Source organism: Mustela erminea, chromosome 16, assembly GCF_009829155.1.
Source record: "Mustela erminea isolate mMusErm1 chromosome 16, mMusErm1.Pri, whole genome shotgun sequence".
Classification (NCBI taxonomy): domain Eukaryota; kingdom Metazoa; phylum Chordata; class Mammalia; order Carnivora; family Mustelidae; genus Mustela; species Mustela erminea.
Window position 1 is genome coordinate 23,158,030 of NC_045629.1, and position 12,639 is coordinate 23,170,668.

The window sequence follows — 12,639 nt, forward strand, 5'->3', positions numbered from 1 at the left end:
AGATTCCACTCGAAGTTAAAATATGACCAAAGATTTTCCCCAAGAAATATGTGAGGATATTTAGTCCTTGTGGAAAGAGCGGAGGTGGGAGAATAAGTGGGGAAGAACTGAGGTGGGAAAGAAAAATCGAGGTTAGAGACATGAGAAAATGTCCAATTTTAGAGTGACTTTTCAAAAAAAGAAAAAAAACGGCAGGACAACTTGTAAAAATACAAAATCCCAACTTACTTTTTTGGTTTTCTGGAAGTAGAGTTCAGGAAAAGCATGAAACCAGTAAGCCAACTGGGCTATGTAGAAAAACTTCATTTGAAATCTGCAAAGAAAGGAAACATATACCTTTTAAAGCACCTTATTTTTAAAGAATAAAGTAAAAACAAAAGTGGGAAATCAGGATGTACAAAGTAGCTACCTTCTGTTATCATGTCAGGTCTCCCGGCAGTACTCTGTTCCCCTTTAACAACTCCCCAGCAGCCACTTCCCTATCTCCCTAGAATATTCTCAGCACCAGTTGATTCCTCTAGATTAAACAACAGATGCAAAGACATTATCTGCAGAACCTTGCTGACCTGCACGCTAGCAGGGAGGAACCAGACGCCCTAGTCTATTAGTAAATTAATACTGATGTGTCATGCTAGCTACCAGAGACATAAGGAGCATGACTTTGAGGGAATCACCTTACAGACCTTTAAGGTTTCACCAGGACGAAAGCAGGAAGGGCAAAGAGATGGACACAAAGTGAAGGTGCCTGGAAGAACAATCACCTGAAATTGGTATAATCACAACTGCAAACATCCGTTGACTTTTTTCTTAGGGAAATAAGGTAACTCTACTTGGCTGGAACACTGAGAGAGCTTCCAAATAAATGGAGGAAAACCAGGATCAGAAAGAGGAATACAGCATGGAATGTTCCCCAGGAGATTGAGCTCATCAGTCTAGAATCAATAGTCTCTGGAATTCTATCCCTCCAGTCCTCCTGCGTTCTCTTTGTTCTCCCTTCTCCTTCTCCTCTAGACTTCTAAAACTGAAAACCAAAATCCAATTGGAAATAAATTTTTTGTGGGAGGAGAGGAGAGATAGTCCTATATAAATATGATGTTTATTGCATAAAAGCTCACTGAATTAATATCATTTTGAAAAAGGCAGAATGACTCAGCAGCATGGGTATTATTGTTGGACTTAAAAACAAAGGTATGCATGGTCATGTTATTCCCTTCGTACTTTTCTCTCCAATTCCCACATCACAGTGCATTTATTGAATGTTGTCTAGTTGACAATCACCTACATATGGCCTGGCACATTGAAGGATATATAATATAAACAGACAGTTCCTACTTGCTGTCAAGTTACACAGAGTCTTGGTGGGCATGGGCACAATATAAGACTTACATAAATGAAACAATTATAGAACATCCAAGACAATGTAGAGATATTACCTAAGATATTATACACAGAAATGACAAATTCAGGAAAGCAAAAGACAACATAGGCTAATGCAGCAAGGGAAAATATGGAATAGCTGTGCTAGAGGTGGGCTTGAAGAATGAGTAACATAGCTGAATGTCTTTGCAACACTGAGCTTTTTTACAGGACTGTATTGAAACCTTGGGAGCTAGGAAGATAAAAAAGAGACAATCGCTACCCTGAAGTTTACAGTGTAAGAGAAGAAATGAAAGGAGTAAAAAGAGACTGGGGCGTGGACGAGGAGCAAAAGTATGGAGAAGATGGAGAACTAACGAGGAGAAAGGTTGAGGGAGAAGGGAACTAAATTAAGATTATTGTTAAAATCAGTTTTCTCAAGCTAATGAACATGTCGGAAATATTATCACATACACGAAAAAAAAAGTAAGTGCACAAGAAGTTTTTGTTCTTATGGCAGAGGGACTGCCAATGACATACCTATTGTATGAATTTGCCAAAATCTTAAAAAGAATGACAAGAATGGGTTCCGCTCAAAAGTGACATGATCATGGTCCATAACTAAGAAAAGCCTGCTAAAATGACTTACGTCATCAGGTTATGGGGATAAGCCCTCCACAAGATAGTTGGGTCTGAGATGTAGTTTTCCTAAGAAAGAAGATATAAAAATTAGCCTATTGAGTATAATGCAAATTTCTTGGACAATAAGACAGTATTTTCATTTCTTGCACATTTATAGTTTCCCAGATTGGGCTCCAAAGAGCCCACTGAAGCTAAAACTTCTTAGTTGTTTTAGTTATCTTTGATTCACTTGAATTGCTTATTTTAGCAAAACGACAATCACTATGAAGGATATGAAGTCAAATAGTGTAATTGCTGGCCTTCAAAATTCTTTCAATCCAATAGGGTAAAAAATACATGTATACGAACAAACATAAAACAATAAAAAAACAGTAATGGTACATAACAGAGGCAACAACACCTACGGGAGAGATGAATTTTGTTTTGGGTGATCAGAAAAGGGTTTCAGGAAAGATGTAGCACCTGACAGGAGATGGAGGATCAAGGTGCTGTCAAGTTTTATAGGCTGATGTCCACATACTAATCCAAATCTTTTTCTTAGATAACCAGATCTATTCAGTGAGAATTATGGTATATGAAAAAAAACCCACAACCAAAAAACCCCAACAAACCTCTCAAGTGACTTATCTTTAATAAGAATATTTTCCTATTGAAATGTATCATTGTTATATTTAAGAAAATTATACAATAGATTTTAAGCAGAAATTACATATATTTATAAAGTATCTTTAAAAAAATTAAAGTATCATTAAAGCAGCAACATAAAATGGCATGAGCCCTGGAAAGATTGAGTCTTAATCTATTTCCAACTATTACACACTTTGCTTGTTTATTCATCTCTAACATGGCGATTAAAAAAAATTATGAGTCCTAACAAACTCAAAAATATGTAAACTCTAGAGTGCATATAAATTTCAGAGACTGTTAATACTATTGTAAACACTACCTTCCCCCCTCACTAGTTAGAATGATACAGTTGAAGGAATGATACAGTTGAAGGATTTGATAGCTTTAACTGAAAAGTCACACAGTATTTTAAGTTGCTTGGACACTACTTGGACTGTTTTTAAAAGAAATGATTAGAAACATTACAATTCACATAACCCAGGAAAAGTTATCACTGACTTACCCTTTTTGCTAATATAGATATATCTGCAAATGACTACAGGATATAAAAACATTCAGGCTGACTAAAAATGAGTGAGACTTTCTGAAACATTAAACACAGTTTAAAATTTCTGCTGTATGAAAACTAATGAAAAGAGAGGCTTACTGCTGAAACTTGATTTATACTAGTTCAATAGGAGAATTCCTAATCTCAGATAAGAACAGAATAGAGGAGGGATTTTCTAAGGTTCAGGATTTGCTTATGAGCATTAAAAACAGGACATCATTTTCTGTTCTGGGTATATAACACAAATACTTCAAGGAATGCAAATTTAAGCATAGTATATACTTACAGATATAAGAATGAATGTGCCCCAAATACAAGAAAAAAGGTAGAATGCACTAAGCTGACCAGATTCATTAAACTTGCTGTGTTTCGTTTTGGAGAAGTGCATTCGCCTGTTAATTTTCTAAAAATAAAAATAACCATTAGTAATTAAGAATATATTATAAGGCATATTTAATATGTGACTACTATAAGTACGGAGAGCTAGTATTTTATCAAGTATAGATTTCTAAGATTGTATACTTACATCCAACACATACTCTTGAATTATGGCATGAATAATTATCGCCACTAGCATGTAGAAGAAAACTGTAGCCAAGTCTTTGATACCATAGTAATAAAGGGATGTTGATTCAGTAGCTTGTTCTTCTGAAGGCCAAAAAGGACAGAACACACATATACAAAAATATACATAAGATTATAAGAACAGTACTAAGTACAACATAGTTATGGAAACAAACAAAAGAACACTAACTAATAAATAAGTTCTATAGAAACATTATAGGTGATTTGTTTTTGGATATCCTGAGTCTTAGAAGCAATGAAAATTGAAGACTACCCAGAAATCCAAGGCCTCAAGAATTACTTATAAAAGACTTGACACATGTTAGTTATAGCCATCAAAGACCAAAAAACAGGGAAAGGGAGGCCATACTCAGATCCTTGGGAAGACTATAAAATTACCATTATCCCAGGTAGCGATTAGGTTACATCAAAGTTATATTTAGCCTATCTGTCTGTCTTTTTAAAGAACTTTTGAAATTTTCTACCTCTTTTCAAACTAGACACTTCATTATGATTCTGATAGAAAAACCGATTTAACCTTTGTCTAAATGAGTTTTGACCTACAAGCACTATACATAGAGGCAACTGTCACTTAAAATTGTCTTTAATGCTCGAAATTGTTCTATTTTTCAAAACAAATCTTAATCAAATACTTATGAGTTGCTGTAAATTGTTCTCAAGCTTTACATTTATGGAAATTATTTGAGAAAAAGAGCATTATTCTTCTCTGACATATTCAAATTTCAAAACAACTTTGTGATTTTGAGTGATCTGATATCTAAATCACTAAATCAAATGTGACTGACCCTTGAACAGCACAGGTTTGAACTGCGTGGGTCCATTTACCTGCAGATTTTTTTGCAAGAAATATAGTACTGCCAATGTATATTCTTGTCCTTATGATTTTTAATAACATTTATTTTTTAAAAAATAACATTTTTTTCTCTTTAATTATAATAATGAGGTATAGCATACATTTAACATAAAATATGTGCTAATCAACTGTTTATGTTATTGGTAAGGTTTCTAGTCAACAGCAGGCTATTAGTAGTTAAGGTTCTGGGGACTCAAAAAATTGTATGTGGATTTTTGACTGCACAGGGGTCAAAGCCCCTAACCCTCTGCATTATTTAAGGGCCAACTGCATGTATACAACTATGTAACTGAATTAAACCCAATTAATTCAATGTTATATAACTGGTCCTATATTCTAAATACAGAGCCAATACTTGTCTTGAGTATGTTAATATTTAATTAACCAAATACCCTCATCCATGCTGGTTAACTGTATCATTGTATTCAACTACAATCAACTCTGAATAACAACTTGACTTTCACATTGCATAATTTAGAAATAAAACTTTTAGGGCTGCCTGGCTGGCTCAGTTGGTACAGCATGCGACTCTTGATCTCAGGGTCATGAGTTCAAGCTCCACATTGGGTGTGAAGCCCCATGTTGGGTGTTTTAAAATTTTAAGCCTACTTAAAATTAAAAAAAAAAAAAAAAAGAAATGAAACTTTTATAAATAGAGCCTGATATTGTAGTTTATAATTCCTAGAGCTTACTGACATTTAGAGGTAGAGCACAACAAAACACAAAAATAAAACAGGCTTAAAAGGACTTTTACTTCAGGTCTAAAACATAACTCACAGGTCAGAAAAACTGAACTTAAACATTGTATCTTTAGAAACCTTAATTGAATGATAACACTTTAAACAAATATATAGTATCTATTCTTAGAATTTTCTTATGAAAAAGATCAGAGGGAAGAGAAGGCAAAAAAAAAAATGTTCTCCCATGGAAAGTCAAGTTCATTTACAAAATATACAATAAAGGTCAGACACATAAAATCTGATTTTCATATAATCTATAGGGTGAAGTCAACAAAATACATCATTTCTTGCATTACAAAATTAAAATAATGTTCAATCTAATCATGAATGGAATCTATTAAAATCAACGAATTTAGCATTCATGATAATCTCCAAATTTGTTCAAGTAAACTTACTTCTACTTAAATAGAAAATCCTGAAAGAAAACTACCTACCTGTTGCAGGGAGGGTAACATTGTACTGAAGAGTAACAAAAATGATAGAGGCTTTTGCTGTTATCTAGAAAGAAAGAAGGAAAAAAAAAAAAAAGATCAAGTCAGTTTGTGACCTTATCCCAAATAGCAGATCGAGGGAGAAAAACATTTTAAGTGCTGTCCCCAAATATAAGAATCAAGGGCACCCTAGTTCTCGAGGCACTGTGACAGGCATAACTGATTTCCTGATCACCTAGGGGTTGAGCCTGGGAGTACTGCAGTTTAGGTGAGTTTGTGTTATTCCTAACTTTAAGAATTCAAAGGAGACACTCTTTAGTTTCAGTAAACAGAAATTTGACAAAGAGTCTCTACTCTAGGGGCGCCTGGGTGGCTCAGTGGGTTAAGCCGCTGCCTTCGGCTCAGGTCATGATCTCAGGGTCCTGGGATCGAGTCCCGCATCGGGCTCTCTGCTCAGCAGGGAGCCTGCTTCCTCCTCTCTCTCTCTGCCTGCCTCTCTGCCTACTTGTGATCTCTGTCTGTCAAATAAATAAATAAAATCTTTAAAAAAAAAAAAAAGAGTCTCTACTCTAGACCTATACAACGAACAAAGTTCCTATAAAAAAAAAATTGAAATGCAAATTAACAAAGAAAAGGAAGCACGGTTACCACCACAAAAATAGTTCAAAGGTGGGGGTCTGTGGTGTGTGTGTGTGTGTTTATCTCTCACACACCTGGGATAGTTAAGTGGTCAATAAATATTTAACTGACCTGATTATTGGTAAAAGTAAAGTGGTCAGAACAGAAAAATGGAATGCTTACTCAGTATTTATGGGCACCAGGTAATGTGCTAGACAAGAATGAATAACAAAGATGAATGATACAATCCCTGACCACCTGTAGCTCAGTTGGATCAGGAAGATGGGTAAACATATTGCTATAATATTATAGAATCAGATATTCTATAATATTGTAAGCCAACAGGTATTCACGATAAACAATGATTATTTTTTTGTTTTTGTTTTTTTCCTGGGGTGGGGAATGAGGCATGTTCTGGAAAAGCTTCTCGGAGGATATGGTGTGGAACTGCTTCTTTTTGGAAAACAGAAGTTCTCTAAGCTCGTAAGAAGGGATGGTGAGGGCAGCTTGGGTAGAAGAACAAAAAGCACAAAGGTTAAATAGCAGCAAACAGAGGCCCCGCATGGATTCACATTAGTAAGCAGTAGAAAAACCTAGAAAACTTCTCAAGTGCTAGAAAGGGCCTTGTTTGTTGGACTAAATACTTTAGATTTATTTTGACACAAACTAGACAATTAGGAGGTGGGGGAAGTTCATTTGTGCTTTTTGGAAAGATCATGGATACACCTACGAGGTGATCTTTCAAGCCCCCTCAAATTCATTCTCCACACTGCAACCAGAATCAGCTTCTGACCATGTTAACACCTTTCCACATGCCCATCCATCCCCCACCTCCACCCTAAAAATTCTTCTCTGGATTCCCATTCTTCCTAGGATAAAAAATACAATCTTTTTTTTTTTTTTTAAAGATTTTATTTATTCATTTATTTATTTACTTACCTATTTATTTGTTCACTTACTCAGAGAGCACGAGTATAGGGGGCAGAGAGAGATAGAAAGAATCCCAAGCAGACTCCTGGCTGAGTGCAGAGCCCACTGTAGGGCTCGATCCCGCAACCCCGAGATCATGACCTGAGCCAAAATCAAGAGTCAGACGCTCAACTGACTGAGCTACCCAGGCACCCGAGGAACAACATTTTTAATGTGGCCCATACGGTAATCCACCACCCTTCCCCTCTGCCTCTCCACTCTTGACTCAGATCACTGCCTCCTGGATTCCTCCCATCACAGGGTCTATGCACATGCGATTCTATCTGAAACCCTGTTGAAAACCTTCCCCCTTCAGATCTCAGTTCGATCACACCTTTTCAAGAAAGCTTTTGTGAGATTAACAATTGTGTTCCTTTTTTAGAAAACACATACTCTCGGTGTGATAATATCACTAATTTCTGTCACACTCATTAGAAAGTAAGCTCCATAAGAGCTAGGACCATGCCTGTTTCTTCACTGTATGTTTAGAGCACAGCATGGGGCCTGACCCATGTTAAGTGACTGATCAATTCTGTTAATTAAATACTACATAAGACATAAACTGGAGTAAGTACACAAGTCAAATATAAGACTTCTGTAAGTGCCACATGAAACATAATAAGGCCTGATCTAAGGCAGTGGTAGTGGGACAGAGACAATACTTTTGAGGCAGAGTAAGGTGTGGGAGTGAGAGGGAAGAATCACAGATTATGTGAGAATACGTAATATCTTGAACAATGGGGTGAAAAGTAATACTATTAATAAAAATGTGGAATACAGGAGGAGCAGCAGCTTTCGGGGAAAAGAGAAAAAACTGAGTTTTAGATGGACTTAGATTTCTGTGAGATATTTGGGTGGAAAGAGGCAGATAAGCCTAAGCCTGGCACTCTGCAGGGAGATTCTTGCTTAAAGACTTGGGAGTCTCTACTTATAGTAGGTAGTTGAAACTGTGGGGTACATAAATCATCTATGGAGACAGCATTGTGTTTGCAGAGAAGTAGGACAACATCACAACTGTGGCGTGGGCAGAGAAAAAGCTTGTGGCAAAATAAGAAGAAATGATCAGACAGGCAGAAAGAGAATGAAGACAGCTTGATGCCCCCAAGGCCAAGACGGAAACATTTCAAAAAGGTGTGGTTAATAAAGTCGAAATTTCAAAAGACACTTGGCAGGAAAAGAGTACAGTGGACTGGACATTTTAAGAAGCCATCAGCAGTCATGGCTTGAGTGATTCCTATGAAGCAGTGAGAGTAAAAACCACACCACTGACTGAAGAACACAAGAGAAACAAAGTGGTATCCAGTGATGGATGCCAGATCAAGATTTATGTTGTTTTTATGAGACTGAGTGTATGTGGGCGCAATCAGGAAGATGCCAGGGAAAAGGAAGAAATTAAACATTTAAGGGGGTAATGGATAGAAAGATCTGGTAGGAAATAAAATGTAAGGATAGAGCTAGAAGTTAACCTCGAAGTTTTCTTCTTAAATGGGGAAGAAGGCAGTAATGGATAAGACAGATTCAAAAGGCAGGAAAAATGAAGAAACGTACATCTAGTAAATTCTTATTTTTCTCGTGGCAGAGAAAAAAAAGCAAAGCCATCTGCTAAGCATAATTAGGGACTTGAAAGATGAGTATTTATTTCATTCCTATAGCAAAGGAGCTGGCCAGGGAAAAGTAAAAAAGGTCACTGGGTGTTACTAATGTCTGAGATTAGAAACTTTTGATCTGTAATATAATCTATCAGCACAAGTGTATGACTTTCTCTGACAACCTTTAGCAATCCACAAATGCAGAAGCACAGAAAAGGCAGAGGGTGGGCTGAATCCACAGCTGGATATTTACAGGGCTAATATGGAGAAAAGACCAAGAGGGAGAGGGAGCTGAGGCCTGGGGAGTGTGGACAAGTAGTTAAAGTCTGCAGGGAGAGAGCAAAGCAATGAGGGAGCCAATGCACCATAAAAGCTTAGACTAAGTGGACAGTCAGCACATGAGCAGCAGAATGAAGGAGGTGAAGTGACATGTAGGTTGTGGCTGAGCTCTGCTATACTGCAATTCAGAATCTGGAAACAACGCAAGCCTACGTGATCAAGTCCATTGTATGGCCACTAAAGTGAGTTGCTTATCCGTCGCAGATACAGAAAGGTCACCTGCATAGAAAAGGCCAGCAAGGGTTCTGGTACTACCATTTGGGTCATTCACATGAATGCATCAGAGCAGAATAATGGCATGAGTTTCCAGGGCAACACGGCTTTCATGTGATTATTTTTAATAAAGCTGACTGATGACCAAACTTCATTTTTTGATATCTTTATTCAGACTCCACATGTATCAACACATACACAGTTTCTCTATATACCTGTTTCTAGTTTAGAATATGAGGTCACCATTACTGTAGCTAAGAAAATTTCTCAGGAGCTCTTTACAAATGACAAGTGAAATTCTTCAAAGATACATTTAATATCAAATGCCAAAAGCAACAAAAATTAGATTATAGTTTTATGGTAGGTTTCCAAATAAAATTAAAATCTGGCCTCCAGCTACTTTAGCATGTGGCATTAAGTACAGCAAGAGGAAAAATACCACCTACACACCCCAAAAGTTTATAGAAAAATCATGCTACTAGCCATTTCCAGGCCTCCCTAAGCCTCGCACTACAGCCAGCATTACTTTAAACTAATATTACAATCAATTAATAGGAAGACAAATTAGTTTGGAATAAAATAAGCTGCAGAAATATATAATACACTCAAAAGTAAAAATAACTGAGTTTATGACAGTTTTGGATATTGATTAACACTGCTTTCCACTTACAAGAAAAGAAAGAAACTTATTCAGATACATCTTAAACAGGCTCCACAAACTCTAAGGAATTATCTAATTCTATGTTGTATGTAATATCATGAATATCCTAATGTTTCCTTAATTAAGAGGTCACCAGTTTGGGTTTACTATTTTTTTCTTGTTCAAATTATATTGTACTTATTAGAGGCAGGTGTGATTTACTACATTGACTATATACCTAAAAGATAAAGACAATTTCTGAATATCACATTCTACTTCTCCATCACTTTAAGTTTAAATAAAATTATGTTCTTAAAAAATGAGATGGAAAGAAAATATGAGCATTAAGACAAGTCATTCTTAAAAATAATAATAAAAAAAAAAACCCCAAACCCTCCAAAATGGTTCCAAGATTTGTTCCCCCAAATCAGCACAGCACAAACCACCTAGACTCCTGCAAAGAAGCTCCCTTCCAGAAGAAAATATTCCTCTTGGAAAGCCCTAACTTCTCACTCCTCTTATCCTCGCCTGGATTCCCAAGCACCCTTCTATTTTTCAACTGTTCAAATTTTCCCAACTCAAATATGAAGCCATTAACCAAAGACCATGATTTGTATTATGTGGACAGATACTGACTGTAATTAAAACCATGATTTCAAAATTTACAACCAATTTTTGATAACATGAAGTTTCTTGGAAATCAAACTTAGATTTTTCCAAAACAGACTACCTTTTTTTTTTTTTAAAAAAATCAACCTTTTTCCATAGAATCTCTTTCACTTTTTTCACCGAAAAATGCTGTCTTCTATTTTCAACTTTGATAAATATCTAATGAATAATAATAGCTACTATTTATGGCATGGCTCCTGTAAACCAAGCACTGAACTAAAGCCATGATACACATTAGTTAATTTAATTCTCCGAGTAACCCAATGAGCCCTGTTTTACAGAAAGGAAACAAGTTCTGAGAAGTTAAATGATCTGCCCTAGGTCACCCAGGGAGCAAGCTGCGGAGCCAAAACTATTACCCCTAACTTGAACCCGGCCCCTTCAGCTATAACGTCTATGCTTCTACAGTATATTTATATTGATTTTTCATTTTAGTTAGTAATACAGTATCTGTTATCACTCCATCAATTTCTCCATAAATCCTCCGACATTTCCTCAATATATTTACACAAAAGCCTAAGAAGTTCTACTGCAAAAACATCAACTTCTCTATTATTCAAACACAAATACTGTAATTCTATAGTTCTGCTAATTTTGAGATTCAGCAGCAATTATTTTAAAACTCAAACAGCCAAACTAACTTTGTCAATTTTTCCTGATATGTATATAACATGCACTCAAATCCTAAAACTTTAACATGTGGTAAGAAACAAATACAACTTGCACAAACTTCCCTCTTCCATATCTTACATTCTCTTTTGAACTAAAAGCTTCTATTTAAATCTTTGTTGTGTCTATTTAGATTTATAAATTTTGTAGATTTACACAGAAATAAAAATCCACTCTCTATTATAAAAAAAATCACTGACATGGGGCGGCTGGGTGGCTCCGTCATTTAGTCCTTTGATTTTGGCTCATGTCAAGATCTCAGGGTTGTGAGACTGAGCCCCTTGGAAGGCTCCACGTTCAGCAGAAAGTCAGCTTGCCTTCTCCCTCTGCTCCTCCCTGCGGCCACCCCCTCCCCAACTTAAAGAAATAAAATCTTAAAAAAAAAAAAAAAAATCACTGATATGTGAGGCAAAGTATAGGTGGTGAACTTCCCTAGAAATGTAGTAAGAGACTGTGAAATCTTTTACAAAAAAGCAAAGTTATACCATTTCTAAGTGTTGGGATTTCTGATTAATATTCCATTTCACTCAAAGCATTGTAAATATACCCTGCAGGTAATATTATTCTTAGATTAGATTTTTAGAGTCAGAATTCTTACCGTATGGAGATGGGTTATGACAAGTTTTATAAAATTGTTGAATATACTGTACATACAAAGGTATTACTTCTAATATCAAAATAGAAAGTATATAGAAACAAAATTCAGAAAGTGAGTACAAATGTTTAGAATTGCACTTTTAATATGATACGCTCATATAGTACTTTAAACAACCATGAGCGGCAGTCACACCATATTATCTGATCCTTATAACCTAACAATGGCTGTGAGAATACCACAGGTGCTGTTATTTCCTTAGGTTGAAAAACTGAGGCTTAGACTTGGGTCACCTGATAGGTAAGTAGCACAGGGCCAGCTTAAAAGCGTGGGACGTATGTTAGTTTCCTTCTTCTACCTTCAGTTCCATCATACCTACTGCCCCCTTAGCAGGGGGCTCAGCAGAATAAATGGCACTGTCAGGAATAAAAACATCTGTGTAGATCCAGAAAAGCCTATCAGAAGAGAAGCACAAGTAAACTAAAATTTTAAGTTATCTAATAACATTTATAAAACCCACGTGGACGCCACTTAAAAATTTTATTCATCTTAGTCAT

General features: G+C 36.1%; 1 protein-coding gene across 2 annotated transcripts in view; it reads right to left on the bottom strand.

Annotated features, from left to right (window-relative positions):
* The window catches only part of TRAM1 (translocation associated membrane protein 1), a 37,090-nt gene that overhangs the window by 22,958 nt on the left and 1,493 nt on the right, over positions 1-12,639 (bottom strand). Inside the window, exons 2-6 of one of the 2 annotated variants that reach the window (XM_032315561.1) lie at positions 5,785-5,848; positions 3,699-3,817; positions 3,459-3,575; positions 2,006-2,064; positions 229-313 (exon numbers count right to left, since the gene is read on the bottom strand). In XM_032315561.1, the coding sequence (XP_032171452.1) occupies positions 229-313; positions 2,006-2,064; positions 3,459-3,575; positions 3,699-3,817; positions 5,785-5,848 (444 nt within the window). Of the gene's footprint in view, positions 1-228; positions 314-2,005; positions 2,065-3,458; positions 3,576-3,698; positions 3,821-5,784; positions 5,849-12,639 lie in introns of both variants that reach the window. The other variant, XM_032315560.1, reaches the window with a different exon arrangement.